The sequence below is a fragment of the Nothoprocta perdicaria genome, unplaced genomic scaffold (genome assembly GCF_003342845.1).
Source record: "Nothoprocta perdicaria isolate Ctin4 unplaced genomic scaffold, notPer1 scaffold_195, whole genome shotgun sequence".
Lineage (NCBI taxonomy): Eukaryota > Metazoa > Chordata > Aves > Tinamiformes > Tinamidae > Nothoprocta > Nothoprocta perdicaria.
The window spans coordinates 337871-359994 of record NW_020455149.1 but is presented as its reverse complement, the minus strand read 5'-3'; the positions used below and the strand labels follow the sequence as shown (position 1 = coordinate 359994).

Genomic DNA, 22124 nt, shown 5'->3' with positions numbered 1-22124 from the left:
GTTATTACAACGTGGGAGTCCCCAGCATAACTCACCCAGGTCAGCCCTAGCCTGACCTAATGTTTAAGTGCTGGGCTTGTAAAACTGGGGATCACTACCCACAATCTCCTCTGAACGAGGGTGATCGATTGCATGTAACRGTGCTTGCTTTGACTGAGGCATGAATGAGGGCTGATAGGGATGTCCGGGCATCGCGTGTCACTGTGTGTCCCTTTGGCCTGTGTTCACCTGTAAAAGCCATTCACTAAACCCTTCTCATGCCACAGCCCCTCAGGCTGCTCCTGGGGGGTGCTCATGCTCACGGAGCCCTCCGGGTGCTTTTGGGCAGGGGCTTTTTTGGCACGGTGGCCCCAAGAGCGCGGCCCCTCTCCGTCGCTGCGCTGCTGCGTCAGCCTTCGTGGTGCAGCTTCCAGGTCGTTCCCGCTGCTCGCTCAGCCCCTGTCCCAGCGAGTGCAGCCAGATGCTGGTCCAGAAGGCCTGGACAGGGCGACAGCCTCCTGCCTTTCTCTCTGCAGCTCACAGCCAGCGCCTGGTGCATGTGAAATCCCGCCTGAAGCAAACGCCGCGGTACCAGACCTTGGAACGGGACTTGATGGAGTACCAGGAGCGGCAGCTCTTTGAGTACTTCGTGGTGGTGTCGCTGCACAAGAAGCAGGCCGGGGCAGCCTATGTCCCTGAAGTTACCCAGCAGTTCCCACTGAAGGTGAGGTGCCCGCCGGGAACCTCCTGGCTCCTCCATCACGTCCCACAGAGCTTTTGTTGAGGAGCTGCAGCTTCTGTTGAGCACATTTCATACTAGTGGTCCTGCTGCTGTGTCACAGTGCAATAAGCCTGAAGATAGAGGGGCTGCCATAACCTCTTGAGAGTTGTCATAATATTCCTCATTACTGGAAGTGCAGCTGTTTGGCTCTTTGGTTGCCCTTAGCTAAGACCTTTATGCAATTATTCCCTTTCTCCCCCTTTTCCTTTTAAACAGAACCAACACTGTATAGCAACAGCCATTCCTAAGGAAGACACGTTCTTAAAGGGAAGGCCCTGCTTCCACCATCAGCCTCACTAAGAACAGGAGTGAAAAATGGGACAAATGCAGAGCAAATGTGACAGTGTKTTTCTAAATGTGACGTAACAGGAGTTCCCCTCGGACTGCAATTCTCCTTCTCCTCCCTGCAATTCATGGCCCAGAGTGAAGGCACAATATTTCAGGACTAGGTGTTGCAGAAGTAGGGCTTGGTRGATTTAGAGGCAGAAAGATTTACTTTCTTTAAGATATCTAAAAATTAGGTGAGTCAGAATCACAGAAATTTCGATATCTTCCAGGCAGAAGCTTAGCCTCTGTCATCACCTCTTCATTTGTCACAGGAGAAATATTTGAAGTCATTCCATCCCCACATGACTAATTGGAAACATTCCTTCTCTCTGTTCTCTGCTAGCTTGAACGCTCGTTCAAATTCATGCGTGAGGCAGAAGACCAGTTGAAAGCCATTCCCCAGTTTTGCTTCCCTGATGCTAAGGACTGGGCCCCCATCCAACAGTTTGCCAGGTAAATATTGTATTTTGTATCCAGATCTATGAAAAAAATGGATGTATATATCCAGCTAATAAAATATGAGTGTTGTTATGGTAGAAAATCAGATAGTTCCCTGAGAAGATAGTRCTGGAAATACGAAAGATTAAGTCAGAGATGTTGTGTGTGAGTGATAGGTATCTTTTCATTCTGGTTTCTCTTTCTGCAGTGAGACATTCTCCTTTGTYCTGACTGGGGAAGACGGGAGCAGGCGGTTCGGATACTGCAGGAGGCTGCTGGTAATTATCCATGGTTCTGTTCATCAGCAGGAGGGAAACCACTTCTCTTTGGGTCTAGTGGTACTGGCTGCCCTTACGGGCAGTGAAAGCTGCTGCCCTTCTCTCCCATGTGGAAGGAAGGGGTGGGAGCAGAGCAGCCTCGTTCCCTTCTGCTCAGTGCAAAGGCTGCTCTCTGAGACAACCCTCTGCTCCTGACACAGCTCTTCTGCCTTTTCCTCATGCCAGCACTTAATGTTAGGAACATGGACTGTGGTTTCACTACGAAGCTGAGAGTGGGATATATCTCCCTTAGGTTTATCCAGCTAGTAAACAGTTGTCCAGACCCATGCTGCTCCGGTAGGTTCAGAGCTGTCTCTGTAGAGCAGTCTGCCCTGCCTCACTTAGGAAGGTTGGGATCATGCTGTTTATGGACTCTTTTTTCCCTACTGCTTCTAAGATGTCCATGTTTTGAGCCAGCCTTGAGGTGTTACCTTCTGCAGCAGGCAGTTCCTGAGCAGCTAGCGAGTTGCAGGTGCTGAGACAGCCCTCGTTTGGGCTCTGCAATACTYGTGACTGACTTTTTTTGGTGTTTTTTTGTGTGTGTGTGTGTATTTGCCTTTCTCTTGAAAGCCCACTGGGAAAGGGAAGCGCCTCCCGGAAGTTTACTGTATTGTAAGTCGTCTTGGATGCTTCAACCTGTTCTCTAAGGTGAGGGGGAGAGAGGAAGGGAATTTGTGCCACAGAAAGGGGCCTGAGAGTGAAGCCAACACCAGGAGAAGGGGGATCAGGGAAGCTGATGCTTGAGAAGGGGAGGGGATTGAAATGGTGTTGGCAAGGGACGCACATGCTAATTCCAGTACCTAGAAAAATACTGTTGAACAGAAAATCTGCTGTCAGCTGGTTGGCTTGTTCCTTCAGCAGAACTACAGGACACCAGCACTGAGGGATTAAAAGGTGGGTCTTGGCTCCCAAGGTCAAGGGGAGTTTGCAGTGGTAACTCGCACCTCAGTGGTGCTCAGTGGGTTTCTCTCGTGGAAGAAAACGAAGGGTTTACAGATGCATCTCTTCTCTCTTTTGAGTCAAATCTCCATGCCAGTGCCGGGCTAAGGAAAGAATTTAGATGCTGCTTTTAGATGCTGTTTAACTTTATTCCTGCTGCTGCCTCCCTGCTCTGCTTTTACGCGTGGTTGTGGCCTCATGGTTTTGTTTCAGATCTTGGATGAGGTTGAGAAGAGACGGGGCATTTCGCCCGCCTTGGTGCAGCCCCTCATGAGGAGCGTCATGGAGGCACCTTTCCCAGCTTTGGGCCGCACCATCACGGTCAAGAACTTCCTGCCAGGCTCAGGGACAGAGGTAAAAAGACCATCCTYGAAGGAGAGAGATGTGGGCAAGCCAGGGCTACCAGAAGTGCCYGGCTGGCCCCTGAGGTGGGCTCTGTGGTGGGATGTCGTGGGGATGTTCGGGAAGGACAGGTTGTCTGGCAGCAATGTGGAGGGGAGCCAAGGAGTCAAATAGGGGACCTGAGAGGACAGCGTGGAAATTTTCCCAGCGACCTCAGACTCAAAAAGTATCCAGAATTTACTTGTCCTTGGGACCCTGTCCATTSAAACTGGAAACTGAAATTGGCCAGCTGTAGATTCAAAAAATAACACTTTTAAAGCTGCTAACTTTTAAAGAGGAGAGAGCATGATTGCATGAATGTCAGATTCTGTGAAAGCATTAGAAGGATGAGACAGATATTAGAAGATAATACTGTATGGCAACACTGGGTTGATTTTTTCCTCCTTTCTTAGTGTTAGAAGGTCTATAATGTATGTTATAAAAACATGAAGACTTTTTCTTTTCTTTTTTTTTTACACTTCAGAAGGAAAAAGATTTATGGTCAGATATTTAATAGTATTAATAATAATAGTGTGAGGATGCAGAACAGAACAGGACACCTTGATTGCATTTAGGCAAATAGGACYTGAGCAGTTCTGCAGAGATTTCTGCACGTTTTGCAAGCAATGCTGAGAATGGCAGGTCCCAGAGGAAGAGAAGAGGTACCTGGCTGGGTAGAGAGAGGAGAAAGGGGGAAAGGCTTTTAGAAGAATTTAGGAAGACTTCAGCATAGCTCTGTGTGATGACAAGCTGAACAGAACAGACTAAATTAAATTACCGTAGGCCACATGCACAACTGGTTAAAAGTCTGCCCTCTAGGAGTAGGTTCCCAATGGTTTCCTGTCAGGCTGTGAGAATGTTTTGGCGTTTTGGTTCTAGGATCCTTAAATGTTCATTAATTGTCTGCTTGATGGCATAAACTCCACGTTTACACAATAGGTGGATGACAGCGCAGCGATGGATTGCAGGCACTTTGGAGAGTAAGGGATTAAAATTCAAAATAACCTTGATGAATGGAAGAATTGGTCTGTAATTCAATATGGACAAGAAAAAAAAATGCTGAAAAAGAGAAATAGTCTAATACAATATGGAAATAACTGAGAGAGCGAAAGTACTTTGGAGAAGGATCAGTGGACCTCTGAATGAGCAAAAGTAACACCAGGATGTTATCAAGACAAGATCCTCCTTTGTGAAAAGAACATAAAAGGACAGATTGGAATGATTTATTTGGAGTATCATTAAAAAAATAAATAAATTGTTTCTTCTGATATGGAATATGAAGGACAAAGYGGGACACATGACACCTTTCCTGCATACAAGAAGTTTTGTGTGGAGGGGAAGGCGCCGTGCTGCTCTGCGCGCRCTGGGAGTGAGGCAGGACGTAGGTGCAGTGAGTTACGGGATGGGAGCTGGTGAGGATGCTTCCAAACTGGATTACATGGTCTTCTGGCATCTATAAAATGTCCATGGTTAGAAGTTTACAGGAACAAGTCAGATAGTTATCTGCCCAAGGCACTGAGTGTAAATGCTAAGGTACTGTTGCAGATTGGTTAAATAGATATGAACAAAAAAAAAGGCTTCCTGTTGTTCTTTTCCACAATGGAGATAAAACTTTATAGTTGGTACATTAGGCATCCAGATTCTTGCAATAAAAAAAAAAATCTTAACTGTGAAAATAAGAGGGAAAAGTCCAAAAGCTCCGTTCCCCTCTCCAGGGATTCCAGGGAATCTGGAAACACTCCTTGCTGGACACAGACTAATTCTCCTCCTCATAAAGAGCTCCCCATCCTCACTCCGGCAGGGAGAACTTGTGCTTGGTGTCCTTCTGTGCCCACTGGAGCGGGCTGCGGGTTTTCCAGGAGCAGGGTTTTGCAGGAAGGCTCAGCCTGAGAGCGCCCCGGGACCGGCGGAGCTGACGCAGGGCCTGCTCTTCTGCCCCACAGGTAATCGAGCTGCGGCGGCCGCTCGACTCCCGCCTGGAGCACGTTGACTTCGAGTCCCTGTTCACGTCCCTCAGCGTGCGGCACCTGAGCAGAGTCTTCGCCTCYCTGCTTCTGGAAAGGCGGGTGATCTTTGTCGCGGACAAGCTCAGGTACCTCTCGTGCTTCCTAGAACAAAACACTGCCAAGGAGGGAGCCGGCGGTCACTAGCTCCCCTAGTGCCCCTTGGGTCTCCTCAGCACCTTCCCAGCTCCTTACCCATGTGAGCAGGGCTGTATTCCCCGCGTGGGGAACTCGGTGAGCCGCGTGCCACAGCCCCCGCTTTGCAGCTTGCAGTGTGAGAGCTTCTCCTCGTCCCCAAGGAGGAACACGTCCCCTTTCCTCCACATCGTTTCAGAGCAGAGCCCCAGCGCTGGGGAAGTGACACCCCTCGTGCTTCGTGGTAAGGCAGTGTTCCTCACGGAGCGGCGCTCAGTTTGCAGGGAGCCTCAGGCAGAGGATGCTCTCCCTTCTGCATTGGCCCCTGAGGTCCCAGGATTGGTTTCCTAGATTTTTTCTGCCTTTTTCGCCTTTGTTTTAATGTTTTAATACTAACTCCTGAAGACTTTATGTCATAGGGCAGGCACAAGTAGAGCGAGTAAGGGAAAGGCTGCAGTGAGGGGGAATGAAGCTGAAGATTTCCCTTTCTCTTTTCAAATTTGCTTTTTCTTTTTCCTCCTTTCTGTGTCTCCCCTAAGTTATGAAAATGGGCCCAGGTTTCTTTAAGATGCTGTGCAGCTGGTGGCTGGCAGCCCTCCAGCCCTTGAAGCACTTGAAGATTCGGGACGGGAGAGCAGGCCAGGGCTGGGGAAGGCGAAACTGTGGGATGAGTAATGACACAGCGGAGCTGCTCAGGTTTCAGGAGCGCGCCGTGCCCCCGAGCTGTCTGTTTTCACAACTTGCAGCCAGCAGGCTGCATCTCTGGGGCTGGGGCAAAACACGGGGAGGCCCCTCTGCAAGGGAGCTAAGGAAGAACTGGATCTGCAGGGATCCTGGTCTATCTGGTCGCGGCGGTGGGAAGGCTGCGGAGGGGGAAGCTGCAGCACGGGCTGYGCTCGGATCCTGGCAGCTGCCTTGTGTGAGAGGGGAAGGTTTGCTTTGCTGCAGTCACTGACACATTGTATGGGCAGAGGGGGTTATGCTCAGTCCTTAAGCCACACGTGAGAACTCAGACTGGACTGAAACTGGGGGATTTCATCCCAATGCAGTATTTTYTCCAAAGAGTGTGTGATAATTTATGGTAAGTTTTGTTTGGTTGGAGTGGAGGTTCTTCTACCCCATAGGGCAGATTTAACCTCCTTGGAAAAATCCGTTAAGGACACAGGCATCCCTACATTCTCTAAATGAGGCAGGATGAGAGGAATAGGTTGTAGGGTGCGTGACTTGTTTTGTTTTGCCTTTTTTAAGGCATGTTTAGAATGCACCTTTACTTTAGAAGGCAGAGCCTTCCCTGTCAGATCTTCTTAGGACAGGACACCGCTGTGGTTTCTGAGCACGCCACGTGATGAAGAGCAGCTCTCATTCAAAGCACTGCTGTGCGTTTGGCCTCCCCCCTCCAGCCCCATGTCTCCTGTCAAAATCCGGGGATGTTAGGAATGAATCTGGCTGTCCAGGCCTGAAAAACAGCATTGGGGAGAGCCATAGAAACTTATATAGAAATATAGCATGGCATGAACAGCTTTCTTCTGGGGGGAAAAAAAAAAGTCATGTTTTAAGATTCAGAGTCTGTGGGGTCACAAGGCTCAGAATCAAATATTTAGTATAGATCCACCAGCTCTCTACAAGGCTTTTAATATTTGATGTTTCTGAGACTTTGCTCTTAGTGTCAAGCAACTTCAGGAGMGTCTTAGTTTTTCTTTTCTTGTAATAAAAGATGAAGTTTCTCCAGCTCTTTTTGTTGTGGAGAAAAACTTTAAAATGACCTTGAAGGACTGTAGGGGCTTGAAAATCTGGAGGAAAGAAAATAACCATCAAGATCAAATCAGCTTTTGTATTTCTAATCCAGTCCAATGGCTGAGTTGGACTGCATTGGATTAAGGTCAAGAATCTCGGTCTTGCAGTGGAAATCCCATGCTTTGAACAGTAATGATGTTGCAGATATGGGACCCCATGTCCAAATGCTACTTCCTTTGCAATAGGAACACCTTGAACTCAATGAATATTAAGTGGTATTTACTTTAAGGGTAAAAATGCCAAATTCAGGGAAAAGAAGATAAAGACTTTTTGCCAATAGCTCAAGGCAGGGGGAGGCAACAATAGAAGCAGCTGTTCAAAATTACTCAGAGGTCTGGAATGCTAGAAGTGATCCAGCAGAGAGGGATTAAGAGGCAAAGTGCAGGTGACACAGGGAAAGGTGCACAGCAAGTTACACTTACCGTGGATCTTTGGAGCTTTCTGTGGGGGAATTGTCAATAGCCCTATCTGTGCGTGTGCGTGAAGGTGTGTTGTGTGTCAGCGACAGAGGGAAAATGATGTGTGCATTTTATTTATGACTTCTAATTGCGCTAAAATCCGTCCCTGGGAAAGAAAGCTGAAATGTCTCGTGCCAAGCCCCTGTGTGAACTGTGAAATGTTTTCAAGCTGAGCCAAGAAATGCATCTACAAGTGTGCGGCAAGTGAAATGCTTGGTCTTCTCCAGCTTTAGAATGAACATTATCTAGTAAAGATCTCTCAATCCAAAAGCTGGCAACGGAAAAGGAAAGAATTTGGTTTATTATTTTTTTCCTCTGTTGCCATGGAAACAAGTATACATTGCCTCTCAGGCCAGGAAAGTGACTTTGTTGAAGGTATGTTGATCTGTGTAGTCTGTCCATGGCTCTTACTCAGTGCTGCAGGGTAAGCCTGTGACTGGCCTGAGGGAGATCTGCCAAATTCGGAGCGGTTTTTAAATCAGAAAAGTGACGTGGGCTTCAAACTAAGGCCCTCATTTGTCTAGATCTCCRTGAAAGCCTGTTTTGGATTTGACCGACTTGAGAAAGCCCATCTGTCCCTGCCAGGAACCACAGCTGTGTCAACAACACTAAGAGGTCGTCGTTATCAAAGGCAGATCTAAAAGCATTAGAGGAGACACTTTAAATGTGGTCATCACCAGTAAAAGCTAATTAATCAGCAGCCCTCTCTGTGTTCTGTGAAAACAGTCGGACCTGGGCCCGTGCATCCCAGAAAACCAGACTCCTCGTTTTTGTGTTCCGGTTAGGGAGAAGAAGAACCCAAAGGAAGAGATTTGGACATCAGGTGATAATATTGTGGGGTTTTGGGTTTTTTTCAGTGTAACATTCGCTTCTTCACATGCACTAACTCACCTCTTCAGTGGGAGGCACAAGCAGCCCTCACTGTCCTCACAAGGCTTGTGGTGACACTTCACGAARTTGCAGGAGTGGGAAGCGCCGTCACCCGTTAAACCTCGTAAAACAAGAGCTCTGCAAAGCAAAGTTACTAAAGCCAGACATGACACAACGTCAGAAACTCAAAGGTGTTTGTAAAATGAATCCTGTTGAAGCAGAGTTTATATTAAAGAAATAATAATAAAGGAATCATACCGTGTGAAATTGCCAAGTACAAGCACATATTCAGCAGTCTGGGTAGTGTCAGGAACAAAGGCCTTACTGACATGAAACTCCAAAATACTGATGGACTGCGTGGCATGTGGTTCTTTTTTTGTTTTTTAAGAACTCCTTAAAATTCCTAAATGCMAAGAGTCATTGAAAAATTCTGCTGCTGGACTTTTTAGTGAAAATGGTTACCTTCAGAGTGGAAAAGCTGGAAAACCTATAGCCAGTCTTCATCTGGGAAGAAAGTCACCAAATAGAGCAGCCACGATCCGTCCTTTGTTGTTGCTGTGAGTTGTTTAGAGTGTCTTCTTTAGTGCCAGTCAAGCGAGCCTTGGAGCAGATTTTCCCAGACAGGAGGTGGAATTTCCTTGMAGTTGCAGCTGCTGTGTCCAGGTTCTGTGTTGACCACCTCTCTACGAGGTTGCAGCCACGTGGCATTTGGAGCCCTGGGTCCGTGTGGCTCCAACAGCAGCAGGTTGTTGGGATGCCTGTGGTGCCCTCGGATGCCCGTGGCTGTGCTGTGTTCGGGATTTTGGTTTGGTTGTAGCCACACCAGGGCATTGCTTGTCTGTTTGGGATGAGMGTCCTCATAGCAGAAGTGGTGACAGGCACCAAAATACACAGTGCTGTGAGAGTGCATTGAATCACTGCAGTGCTGTGGGCTATCAAACGTTTCACCAGCAAGTGTTAAGCATGAAGGGAACCTGTTGGCTGCCCCGGTGTGTGACTTGGTGCTTCTGTAAAAGATTCTGCTGCTTTTTTACTGATACACTGGAAGGGCTTTTCAGATGTGTCCCCACTTGAGACACAAACCCATCTCAGAAATAGGCATCCAGCTTGAGCAGAGCACAAAACTTCAGTGGGTAGGCTGCCCTGTGGAGATATCTGCCACATAGAACATGGTGCATTACGACTGCAGTGAAATCCAGACCATCTTCCCTATCAAGGATGGCAGAGGAGCACATGGTGACACACATGGGATTCTTTTGTGTGGTTCAATGGCCTGGATGTGAATTAATGATTTGTCATTGCTTTTGAAAAGCCTTAGGCAAGAGAAGGAGGTATTTTRKATTRGATTAGATTAGATTAGATTAGATTAGATTAGATTCATCCCAAAAGACCAAGACTGCTGGGCTCCTGGAAAGCTGCAGCTCCTTGAAACCCTCTGCAGAGCAATTCTGCCCGAATCATGTGCAGAAGAGGTGCTCCACTGGCACCTTCTGTGTCCATCTCTGAAGTGCTCTGTCTTCAAGGGAGACTCACAGACCTCAACCCAAACAGCCTTAGTCTTACTAGGTCCTTGTTTTATTATTACTTTCATGTTGTTTCTCTTTTTGGTTCACATTGTTTCTCTCTTTATGTAGTTTCTCTATCTTTGCTTTCTATCTTTTCTTTCTTTTTTTCACTATGCTCTGTGTGAGGGGTGCAGCAGCTGCCCTGCTCTGCATTCATGGGTCTAGCAGACATGGGCCTGCTGACGAGGAYAGGGCAGAGAGGGAGGATCTGCTGGCAGGAATGAGCGGAGAGGAGGGAGGGGTGCCCAAACCTTCCTAAACAAGGATGTGGAGCTGTCTTTTCCCATTTAAAGGCTTGAGGATACTTGTGTGTGATGCAGTCTATGGAGGGTCTGCCTGTTTGTTTTATACAGTAACTCCAAGTATCTTCCAAGGGTCCTTCCATACCTGTTAGTGTCCTAGACAAAATGCTCACATTCAGCAGATTCTCCCCAGGCCTGGAGTTTTCCTTATCTCCAAAAAGCATCCTGTGTTTTCTGATGTTTACTGCCCATAGTCATAGGGTCGCCCCGGTGTCCCCGCAGCCGTAATCGCGTTCTGCCAGACTGCATTGATCTGGCGAAGGGCAGCCCGCTGCGGCCACGCCACGATAAGCCCAGCTGGCCTTAGCCTTGCAGTACGGGACCCAAATCCTGCCAGGCTTAACTGGAGCGGAGGCGCGGAGGGAGGGAGACCAGGCATGACTTCCAGAGTGAGCTCAAGCCCCCACCCAAATCAAGCCCTTCCCTCCCATTCCAAGTCTGCACTAAACTGCCAGATCCGGCTTGTTCGGCGTAAATCCCCCACGGAGCTGGATGTGGGGYGGCTGCGCCGGCCTCTGCCCCCTTCCAGCCCCATGTGCTCGTGAGGGACAGCAATGTGGCACGTGTCCTGTCGTGGCTGTGGTCATGACACCCGGGGGGGTTCCTGGCCAGGCCCTCCTGGAACATGTCACCGAGGGGACTTAGAGCAGAGGCCCTGGTTGCATTTGAGTGGGGAAGAGTTACTGCTCTCATGCTGTGAGGAAATGTGGAGGAAATGTGAGGAAATGTGGAGGAAATGAGGAAAAGGAAACGAGCGGGAGTTGCATGGAAGACTGTGTCCATGAGGCGTTGTCCRTCCGGGTGGCACGAGGCCAGACGCTGAATTCGGTGAGCTGTGTCCTTCATCAGAGAATCASCAAATGCTTGAGGTGGGAAGGGACCTCAGAGGTCATCTAGTCCAACCCCCCTGTACACGCAGAGTCACCTAGAGCACGTGGCAGTGTGGGACTGTCTTCCCTCACCTGGCCTCCTGTCACTGCTCTTTCCTTCTGGAGGTAGGGAAAGCAGAGAGGAATTTGGGGAAGGGCCTAGTGCCTGCTGAGATGGTGCGAGGAGCGGGTGGAAGAGGGGCCTGTGTCAGGTTTGCGGGAAGTGCTCCCGCTCCGGCCTGAGGCGCCGTGTGTTCTGCCTTGCAGCACGCTGTCCAAGTGCTGCCACGCCACGGTGGCGCTGCTCTACCCCTTCGCGTGGCAGCACACGTACATCCCGGTGCTGCCGCCCGCCATGATCGACATCGTGTGCTCGCCCACGCCCTTCCTCATCGGCCTGCTCTCCAGCTCCCTGCCCCGCCTCAAGGAGCTCCCGGTGGAGGAGGTGAGCGGGGCCACGGGCGGGAATCCACGGGCCAGGGATCCCGCATGCCAGGGATCCCGCGTGCCGGGGAGCGCCCACTCCGGCTCACGGAGCAGCCGTGCGCTCCGGCTCCCAGATGGGGCTGGGCTCCGGCACGAGCCGCTCCGTGTCCAAGCCCTTCTGTGGTTTGTGGGGAAGTGGTTGGAAAGCCACAACAAGGGCCGCGCTCTTGGCTGCCGCTGGGGCCGCCTCCAGCGGCTGCGGTCGAGCGGAGCGGCCGCTCCCGCCAGMGCCGCTGCGGCTTGAGATAAACGCCGGTGGTGGGAGTAACAACCTGCTGCTTTTCTTCTCACTCTGCTAGGTCCTGGTGGTCGACCTTGTAAACAACCGGTTTCTGAGGCAGGTGAGCGGAGCTCTTCCATATCCTGCATCTCCCGTGACCTTGCTGCGACACGCGCTGCCCCGCTCCCTCCTGGCAGAAACTGCCTGCCTGTCTGCAGCGCTTGCTGCCCACGCAGCCCGAGGCAGGGTGTGCGGCTGCAGCACAGTAGTGGCTACCACGTAATGCGTGTAGTGTTGGAGTCCCACAGAAACTACAGATGCTAAGGACCAAAGCATTGTGCAGTACTATTTTTTCCTTTTTTTTTTTTCTTCTTTTCCTTTCTGAAGAGGAATCCGTGGCACCTGCCTCTGCAGGCCCTTTAGTGACATGCCATAAGGCTGGGCAGCGCCGGCTTCTGGGCAGCCGTTGCAGCTCACAGGGAGCTCTGMCTCTTCCAGTCTGCGTCTGCCAGTCCCTTTCCTACCTCCTACCCTGCCCTGAGCAGGAAGGGGACCTCGATGATTCCTTCAAATGCCTCCCTGTCCTTTGGAGTTTGTGATTCCTCATTTGAGCCCCTTACGCTGTATGGGTTGCACCCAAAAAGCCAGTGTTGTGTCTGCATCCTTTCAGTGGCAGACRCGGGGTGAAATGCTTTATTTTTACCTCTCTCTGGGAGGTTTAAGCTGAACCGCATTATTTCAGCCAGGGTTGGTAAGAGCTCGCAGGGTCACCYGGGGATCTGCAGGAACTTCTTAAGTCTGTGTAACGCGATGGCTGCGTGAGCAAAGCTCAGCAAGCAGTTGTGCTTGCCTGGCTGCAGCCGGCGTCGTGCACCTGAGTTGTGGCTGGGGAGTGGCTGGTGCCCTCGCACAGATAGTGGAGCTCGGGGTGMGCCTTGGCAGGTGAGACACCTGAAATCCTCCCAAAATAGGAGAGTATTTGGGACAAGACACCCCCTTTTCTGCTCCCCCCATCCTTTCTTGATAGTCCAGGCTGGGAAGTGTTGGGAAAGTGCTRGGTATGTGATGAATTCTCCCTCTCCTCCCCTTGCAGTTCGTTTTTAGTGCTGCCCTGCTGTGTCAGGGGCTGGTGGGGAAGAAGGGCAGGCCCAGACCCTGAGGACRTGACTCTGTTTTGCAGATGGAGGATGAGGACTCCATTCTGCCTCGGAAGCTGCAGGCCGCCTTGGAGCACATCCTGGAGCAGAGGAACGAGCTGGCAAGCGACAAGGAGGAGGGCTCCGTGAATGGCAAGCAGGGTAAAGCACAGCGTCTTTCAGCATAAAACCATGTCTCTTCCTGCCTGTTCTTCTCCCGTCACTCCCTAGGGGAAAAAAAAAGTAGATTTGGCCTGAATGTAACACTGCAGAAATCAGAGGTAGGTCAGGATTTTGCTTGAAGTTTTATTAAATATTACACTGCGCAGCCCTTGTTCCCTTCTTGGTTCTGCCCTTCATTTCCTTATGGCTCTAGGGAGCATCTGTCACCCTTTCAGGTGAGGATTACACAGAACCTCTCTCTGCTCATAACCATGTGAATGAGGCAGGTTCCTGTAGTGGACAGAATCACAGAATATTCAAGGTTGGAAGGGACCTCTAGAGATCATCCAGTCCAACCTTCCCGCTCAAGCAGGCACACCTACAGCATGTGGCACAGGGCGGCATCCAGGCAGGTTTTGAAGACCTCCAGAGAAGGAGACTCCACAGCCTCCCTGGGCAGCCTGTTCCACTGCCCTGTCACCCTCACAGGAAAGAAGTTGCTCCTCACCTGGAGAGGGAACCTCCTGTGTTTCAGCTTGTGGCCATTTTCCCTTGTCCTATTGCTGGCCACGAATGAGAAGAGCTTGTCCCCTTTTTCCCTGCAATCTCCCTTCATGAACTTATACCTGTTAATCAGRTCCCCTCTCATGCTTCTCTTCGCCAGAGAAAATAGGCCCAGCTCACTCAGCCTCTCCTCATACGAGAGATGTTCCATTCCCTTAATCATATTAGTTGCTCTCCGCTGGACCCTTTCTAGAAGCTCCACATCCCTCTTATACTGGGGAGCCCAGAACTGCCCCCAGTACTCCAGGTGAGGCCTCACCAGAGCTGAGTAGAGGGGCAGAATCAGCTCCCTTGCCCTGCTGGCAACACTCCTCCTGATGCAGGCCAGGATCCCATTGGCCTTCTTGGCCACGAGGGCGCACTGCTCACTCAGGGTTAACTTGGTGTCAACCAGGACTCCCAGGTCCCTCTCTGCGGAGGTGCTTTCCAGCAGGTCGACCCCTAAACTGTACTGGTGCCTGGGGTTATTCTTGCCCAGGTGCAGGACCCTGCACTTGTCCTTGTTGAACCTCATGAGGTTCTATCTGCCCAATGTGCAGAATTAGTCTGTGAAACAGCAGTGCAGGACTGGGCCGAGAGAGGTTTTTTTACAGGTATGTGGGTAAAACCTGGTTGCAGAAGAGCCAGGACAGGGCTAGGTAGCTTTCAAATTAAACAGCAGCCCACTAAGATGGGATGTCTCAAGCTTTCTGTACCGAGGCTTGGGCTGCAAAGGTTGGTGAGGACGTACCTGGAGTGAGGAGCAGCGCTGCTCCTCCAGCTCCCTTGCAGCAGCGCCCTCAGGCCGGCCTCTCTTCTGCCCTTAGAGTGCAGCCCTTTGAACGAGGTTGTGTCCGAGGCCTTCGTGCGCTTCTTCGTGGAGATCGTGGGCCACTACTCCCTCTTCCTGACGCTCAACGAGCGAGAGGAGCGCACTCTGCAGCGCGAGGCCTTCCGCAAGTCCGTCTCCTCCAAGAGCCTCCGCCGCTTCCTGGAAGTTTTCATGGAGACGCAGATGTTCGGGGGCTTCATCCAGGAGCGGGAGCTGCGCAAGCAGGGGGTCCGAGGTGAGGGGCCCTGCCTGGCTCGCGGGCACTGGGGCAGGCGCCGCGCTCGCCCCTGCGAGGGCTGCGGCTTCCCACTAGCTGCCGGCCCCATCCCCAGCGTGGTGGGAAGCTGTGGGGTGCAGGGATGGATGCTAGGAGCGACGCAGCAGGAAAGCTCCAGTGTGGGCTGATGGCCCAATCCGGTATCCCCATGTGGGCCTCAAGAARTCCCTTGTGGATATTTTTGTCTGTTTCCTTATCTTCCCAAAGTCCTTTACTGGGGTTACAGCCACACTTCACCACTGCAATAAGTGACATAAGCCTCATCCTCCATGTGTGCCCCTTCCCGTCCTGCTGGGTGACACGGCTGGCACAGGAGGGCTGTTGCTGGCTCTTCGTTTATCCCTGCCCTCCTTCCTGCCGGGCATGGGCCCTGGGGAAGCGCGTGCGAGGCAGAGCAGCCTGCAGCCGTTAGGGCTCTTTGGTCCAGTAGAAACCACAGGTGCCAGTGTCCTTCCCAGGGCTGCTCCTGTTTCACTCCTCGTATCCCATGGCCCCTGGGGCTCTGCTGGACCGGGAGTCTCATCCCTTCGCAGCTCGGCGCTGGTCCAGCAGTTTCCYTCCAAGTGCTGCTGAGCAGAGGGCCTTGCGTAGGCGGTGGGCGAGTGTTGGCTGGGGGCTGAAAGGTGGATCCCGCCYGACGGCGCCCCACGTGGCCTCGCTTTCTGCGCTTAGCCACGCTCAGAGCGGACCAAACAGGGATCTCTTCCCCTGTGAAGTGCCACAGATCACTCGGGCTTGCAGTGCCGGGGGGAGGTAGCAGCGTGTCTGGGAGCCCCATGGACACGGACAAAGCTCCTGGCCCAGATCTGGGCTTTGCTGGTGGAGGAGGCTGGGTGGGTTGTGCATTACCCTGTGCAACATTCGTTGGGAAGCCAGGGCCAGGTGCTTCAGATGTGCTGCTTATTTTTAAGCACAGGGAAGCAAAATGGAGGTTGCTGACATCTATCTCTTCCTGCAGGTCTGTTTGAGGTACGGGCTCAGGAGTACCTGGAAACACTTCCCAGTGGGGAGCAGAGTGGAGTCAATAGGTTCCTGAAGGGACTGGGTAAGGGACTAGCAAAACCACTGACTTTTCCTGAAGTTCGGGCCCTCCTTTCCCTGTTACCATGCCCAGGGAAGCGGCAGCAGGGGCTGTTGACCACGGGGCCCCAGGGCTGTCCCGGTGCCTGCGCGCGGCTCCTCGCAGAGCGGGGCTGGGATCTGCAGCGAGCGAGCAGCAGCGCTGCGGGCACCGCTCCGTGCTGTGCTCCGTGCTGTGTCCCTGCCCCGGCTCGCGGGGCAGCCCTGCCCTCCCGCCTGGACCTTGGTGGGGTGCCGGGGTTTGGGCTGTGAGCTCTCCCTGAGACTCCCAAAGGAGGAAGGAGGCTCTGGGAGGCACTGGAGTGAGCACTGGCGCAGGGTGGTGGGTGCTCCTCCTCGTGGCCGGAGTGACAAACTCTCCCCAGGCTTGAGCTCTCGCTGTGGGATCAGCAGTGGGAACTGCTGAGGAGTGTTGAGGGGCTGGATTCAATTCCCACTGTAAGGGCTCGGGAAGGGAGCTCCAGTCAGAGGTAGGAAGCCCTTGATGAGGGCTCTGAGCCTGGGCGCCCCAGCTGGGTCTTGTGCTCAGGTCCCATCCCTGCCCCTCTTGTGTTGGCCCCTCTGCAAGAGCAGAAACRTGTGGGGCTGGTGGGCCCTGCCTCTCGCCACACAAAGCCTGGCTAAGGAGCCAGGAAGACGCTCGCCTTCCCAGACTGCTGGCAATGGGATCTGGGGGGTGTTCCCGGGGCTGGGCTCGCGGCTCCCGCTCTGCAGCTCCCCAGCGGGCGAGCGGAGCCACRAGCTGCTCTGCGTGGGGACCCAGAGCCGACAGCAGCGCCGTGCCCTGCGTGGGCTCGCAGGGAGGGAGACAGCCGGCTTGCCTCGTCTCAGAGAAGTCCGTTTCTCTTTCTCCGTCTCTTCAGGCAGCAAAATGAAATTCCTCCACAAAAAGTAAGAGTGTGCATCCCACAGAAGAGAAGGGTTTCTACCATTGAACAGCAGCCAACCGGACTGTTACCAGCCATCCATCCCCCCGGCCTGCAGGAGCCAACCCTGCTGCCCGGGGGCAGCCGCCCTGCGCGAGCTGAGGCCAGACGGGCCGGGCAGGGAGCTGCCTGGACCAGCCGCTGGATCTCTACAGGACCATGCACTGGACCGAGCGCTCCCCGAGCTCTGCAYGAGCACGTTGCAGAGGTCCCAGCGGACTGGATCTTTTAGCTAGTCACCCCTTTGGTTTGTTGTATTTTCCTATTTATATTGGGGTTAGAGCAGATATTAACCAATGACTCTTGCCGGGCCTCCTCTCCACCTGGTGTTACTGGAGGCCGGGATGGGACTCCCACGGGGACTGAGCAGAGCTCCAGCACCGAGCAGGGGAGGAAAGAGGAGATGTGTGGRAACAGGTCTTCACAAAGATGAGGACGCTGAGGACTGCAAGGACGCAGACTGACCAGGAGGAGCTTACGGGCAGGGGGAACGGGTGAGGGGGAACCACTAAACCTACTGAGGACTTGACTGCCAGCCTGGCACCAGGGTGGCTGTGCCAGGGGGTCCTGGCACAAGGAGAGGCCTTTCCTTACGTGATGTAATTAAAAGTGAGCGGTGTAAAAGGTGTCCGGCACCTCGGGTGTTCCTTGGGGGAGAGCCTGTGTCCGCGCCCTCGCCCCTCTGTGGGGGAGGCAGCTGGGAATGCCCTCCAGCAGCATTAGGACACATCATGATGCTGGGGAAGGCTGGCTAGGACAGAAATCATCAGCTCAAACAGGGGACGCTCCATGAGGGGRCCTCTTGGAAGGTGCTCCTTGGTGGAGCTGCTGCCCAGCTCGCGGGGYTGCTGCCTGCCCCCCTTCGCTGGGGCTCCCTGCAGCTGTGAGGCCCTCTCTGCGGCGGATGGAGCCGGGAGAGGAAGGAGCCCCCTGCGACGTCGGGGCCTCCAAACTGCCTGGGAGAGCAGGAGGAGCAGGTAGGAGAGCGGCTGCTGCTTTTCCCTGTGCTTTCGGAGCGAGGCGTCGGGACTCGCTGTTGCTCCTTCCCATTTGCCTGCTGGTCTCCTATTCCCATGGGAAGGAGAGGTGGAGCAGCACACGGGAGGGGTGTTGAAGGTTCAAGGGGCTCAGGTCCCTTTCTAGCTGATGCAGAAGCTGCTTCCCTTCCCCTGCGTGTCAGCGCAGCCAGCCAAGAGCAGCTGGAGCATCCTCTGCTCTCCTGTGCTCTTCGGAAGGGAGACGGGGAAGTTTGTGCGGAATGGAAAACCTCTTCCTGTGCCCGGAGAGGGCTGTGGGTGCTGGGGGCGAGGGGGGTGCAGGCGCGGAGCCGTCCGGGGCAGCAGGGTTTGGGGCAGCCGTGCCGCACAGCGCTGCCGGCCTCGGCAGGGCGCCCGAGCTCCCTCGTGGCCAGCGGGCTGSGGTGGGGTGAGGGCCCTTGGAGCAGGATCAGGGCTGCCGGGAGCTCGATTCCAGCGCGCGGCAGGAGCTGGGGACGCGGTGGCTGCTGGCCGCTTCTGGCATCTGCGTTCCCAGGGATTCGGGCCATGGCTGCCCCCTTCCCCAGGCATCACACTGTGTGTGGGGCCGGTCAGCAGCCCCACAGCCTCCCCGCTGGTCTGTGGGGACCGGCGCAGCAGGGATCACATGGGAGCAGACAGAGGCGCTCGCAGGCGCGTGCCCCGAGCGCGCCCCACGCGCAGCTCTGCGTTCGCGCCCTTGCGTCAAGCGTGTGGCGCTGCGCTCGCTCTCACTCCAGTTCAGTACCCCGAGCTCTTCAGTGCTGCACTCATTTATTAGCCTGCGCCGCAGGACTCTTGGCAAAGGGAAAAACAGTGTGGAGAAAGTACCTGACGGGGGAGACGCCAGCAGTGGGGCGGCCACGGAGGCCGCTCGGACGCAGGAGCTGCTGCGTCTGCTCCAAGGTGGGAGCACAGGGAGAGGTGACAGGAGAACGGGGCTGCTTTGTGGAGCTGAGGAACTGGCCAGTTAAGCCAAGGCTTGGGTAAAACCAAGGCTCTGAAGAGCAGGAAAGCACCGAAGGAGGCGCCAGCCTGCGTCGCTGCGAGCGCGGCGGGGCCGAGGCACCGGCCCCAGCGGGAGCGCGGCCAGCACACGGCCAGGCTGCCGCTCCGGGGGCTCTTCCTCCGCTGGAGCTGCCTTTAAGGAGTTGGGAGGGTTTCCTGGGATGCCCTCAGGCTAACAGGTTTCTTAGCCAAACTCTACTTTCCACATGCTGAAATATCCTAACAGCTCAAAACGAAATGGATTGTAAAATAGCCCCATTTGCTGCATTTGGGGGCTGCAGGTAACGGGACAGCTCCAAGTGGGCTCTGCCGGGACAGGGCTCCCTGCTCCTCAACGTGTCCACTGGGAGCTCCAAGGAAAGTGGGAATCAAACCTACACAGCTCACAGAATCCCAGAGGCTGAAAAAGCAGTGGCATGAAAAGCACAGTGGAAGAAATGCTTACAAGTTTCTAATTAAGGATTTAAAATAAAAGTTAGACCAAAAAAAAAAAAGTGTGTCTCCAGCTGTAGGACAGTCTCTCCAATATTATGTGAAGCTCTGTTTCTCCAGGATGAGCAGGACGGCTTGTCTTTAAGTGCTCTATGTGCTTTGGAGGGATCCACCTGCCAAGAAAGGACATGAGAGCAGATGGTCTAGGTCTGAGCACAGGTCACCTGAGCCCAACACCTTCCCCTGGGCTGTGCCAGCAGCACTGCCCRGAGGAGACCGCACGAGCAGAGCCTGTGTACCGGCTATGCGCCGTGTGCTGTGCATGCCGTATTCCCAGAGCACCTCCGCCTCTCCCGCGTTTCACCAGCCAACAAGCTGCCGGTGCTGCGGGGCTGCCAACACGCTCGCGAGGCACGTGTGGCCACTCGAGCGCAGAGGTGGCAGGTGAGTTCCCCCAGCCCTGGCAGGGAGCAGAGCCCTGGAGCGGAGCTTGGCATCACCCCATGGAGCTGAACCTGAGGGACAAGACCCCCCTGGGCCTTCCTGGGGGAGGCCCGATTGTGCCAGCTGCTGCCTTCCCCTTTACCTCATTCCCGGGAAACCGCTTTCAAGTCGCACGTGCCCTTGGGCGGCCTGCAGGTGTAGAGGCCGAGGCAGCCGTCGCAGTCGGAGGGCTTGTGGCAGGGCCGCGACTGGATCCCGTGGCACGAGTGCTGCGGAGGGAGAAGAGGCGGCCGTGGCGCCGTGCGGCCCTCCGGGCAGAGCCGCAGCCTGGGGGCGGCCGTGGGGCTGGGCGCCTCCGACCCCCARCCCTTTCACCCTGGAGAAGCCGGGAGGTGCGCGGCGCTCCGGAGACSCCCCAGGGTCTCCGACATCCCCAGGCTCGGGTGCCTCGTGTTAACGTCTAGTTGTTGTTCAACTGCAAGTGTCTGGGTGCTAAAACTTGGTGGGAACAGCCGTGCTGAAAAGTACTAACTCAGATTAGTTAGAATGCGAAAATACACTTTTTTCCCTCTGTATTCTAGCTTGGAGTTGCATTTTGGGGCTGTCCTGGTTGTTTTCCTTGTCTCTGCAGCCGTGTCTCTCCAGCCCAGGACCTGTCCCTAGGTCCCTGTCCCTAGCTAGGTGCWGAGCAAACCAGCCAAGGGCTTCAGCTRYGTTTCCTTGCTGACAGCCTCTTAGYGTGAGAGATCCCCGCRCTGCCTCCCCRGGGAAAGCAGAGGAGCTGCAGAGCAGAGCAGAGAGGCTCTCCCTGTCAGCAGCTCTCGAGGCCAGAGCCGCAGCCTGGCGCTGCCCCGTGGCCCTGTCCCCGTGTCTGTGTCCTGCAAACCGTAGGTCAAGGCGCAAAGGCGGGCGCCCCACTGCGCTGGACACCGCGAGCACCGGGAGCGGACGGGGGTCTCACTCACCGTGTCCGAGTTGAACTTGCCGTAGCCCTTGAGGTGGTGGCTCAGCCCCAGGCCCCTGTTTCTGGAGGGCTGGTGCTTCGGGGCCTTGTCCTGCCTGGACAGCAGGAGCCCAGCCGGGGCGGCCCCCTTCCCCTCTCTGCCAGCGGCGTGGCCTCTCGCTGAGCCCTGCCCGGACGCGTTGTCCCCTTCATCCGCAGGCGGAGGGGCTGCTCCGGTGCTCCGGGCTCCCGGCTGCCGCCCCGGGATGTGGCCCCACGCTCCCTCTGCCAGGGCTGGGCCTAAGGAGATCAGCACCAGCACGAGGGCCGCAGCAGCCAGCGCCTGGACCTGCATCCTCCCTCGGTGGCTTCACTTGGGGTTCCACTAGCCAGAAGGATGGAGGCTGGAGCTCCCCACTTCCTTACAACCGGGTGCTGAAGGCATTTTATAGAGCAGGGTCCTGCCCCAGGGCACAGAGCCCCGTCCTCCCGCCCCGCCGTGTCCCACCTCCCGTTCGTGCGCAGACAGGGCTGCTATTGCTCCCACAGGTCCCATCCCCTCCCTCGCTCTCCGAAGGCCCCAGCGCCCTCCCACCGCTCCCACCGCGCGGCTCCGCGCGGTGGGTCGGGGTGTCGGTGGGTGCGCAGCGACTGCTGGTGCGAAGAGCTCGTGCGCGAGCCGGGCAGAGGGGTGTGCAAGAGGCAAGCGGGGCCTGTTGCTCTACAGGAGGCTGCTCTCGTATTGCTGTTTGTGAAGGAGATAATGCCGGGATGATGAACTGCTCTGTCAGTTCCCTCTCAGCCCTTGTGCCTTTTCAGCTCTTTGACGGTTTTAGCCAAATCCGACAGGAAGGCCGCTGGAGCAGAGGGAAGGAGCTGCCACAAGCTTTGGGGAAGTTGTCTGGGTAGAGGAAGGAAATCCAGTGAATTCCTGCACTGGTTTCACTGGGAGCTCATTTCTTGTAATGCAACAGAGAGTCCGCACTGGAGGGTCACGTTACCGATGTCCTGACCCGCTTTAGGTGGCTTTTGTGCCTTGCTAGATGCCACAGGTTTGCTCCTCAGTCAAGGGTCCTTACAGTTGTCCATGCTCTGCATGAAACAGGGTGAGGACGTACTCCAGGCTCACCATAACTCTGCTATAAAAAAAAATCCAGCCCCAAGAGCTGAATTTACTGGAAATCAGGTTTGATTAGTTCCAGCATTCACTAAACTGTTTGCCAAACACCGTCAGGGACTGCAGTTGGGCTGAATGAAGGTATGGATCAAGATGGTGGTGACTGCCTAGTCCTGCTCCCAGGCTGCTGCCTCTTTGGCCTTGTGCTGTTGGCTGTTCTTGTTTTATGTTAGATCTATGTGCGCAAGTATTAGAGTCAACGGGAAAATGAAGCAATTTCAGCCATAAGAGCCATCTTTGCGTCAGCATCTGCTCTCATCTCATCAGCACTACTGCCAGTGGAC

At 54.3% G+C, this 22124-nt stretch overlaps 1 protein-coding gene across 1 annotated transcript in view; it reads left to right on the top strand.

Annotated features, from left to right (window-relative positions):
* Positions 1–17289, top strand: part of DENND2A (DENN domain containing 2A) — a 34507-nt gene extending 17218 nt beyond the window's left edge. Inside the window, exons 8-19 of the mRNA XM_026037277.1 lie at positions 516–703; positions 1431–1540; positions 1734–1803; positions 2413–2490; positions 2995–3135; positions 5106–5254; positions 11426–11603; positions 11944–11985; positions 13045–13162; positions 14533–14772; positions 15773–15859; positions 16758–17289. Coding sequence (XP_025893062.1) covers positions 516–703; positions 1431–1540; positions 1734–1803; positions 2413–2490; positions 2995–3135; positions 5106–5254; positions 11426–11603; positions 11944–11985; positions 13045–13162; positions 14533–14772; positions 15773–15859; positions 16758–16789 — 1433 coding nt within the window. The 3' untranslated portion in view covers positions 16790–17289. The remainder of the gene's footprint in view (positions 1–515; positions 704–1430; positions 1541–1733; positions 1804–2412; positions 2491–2994; positions 3136–5105; positions 5255–11425; positions 11604–11943; positions 11986–13044; positions 13163–14532; positions 14773–15772; positions 15860–16757) is intronic.
* The last annotated feature ends 4835 nt before the right edge of the window (positions 17290–22124 follow it).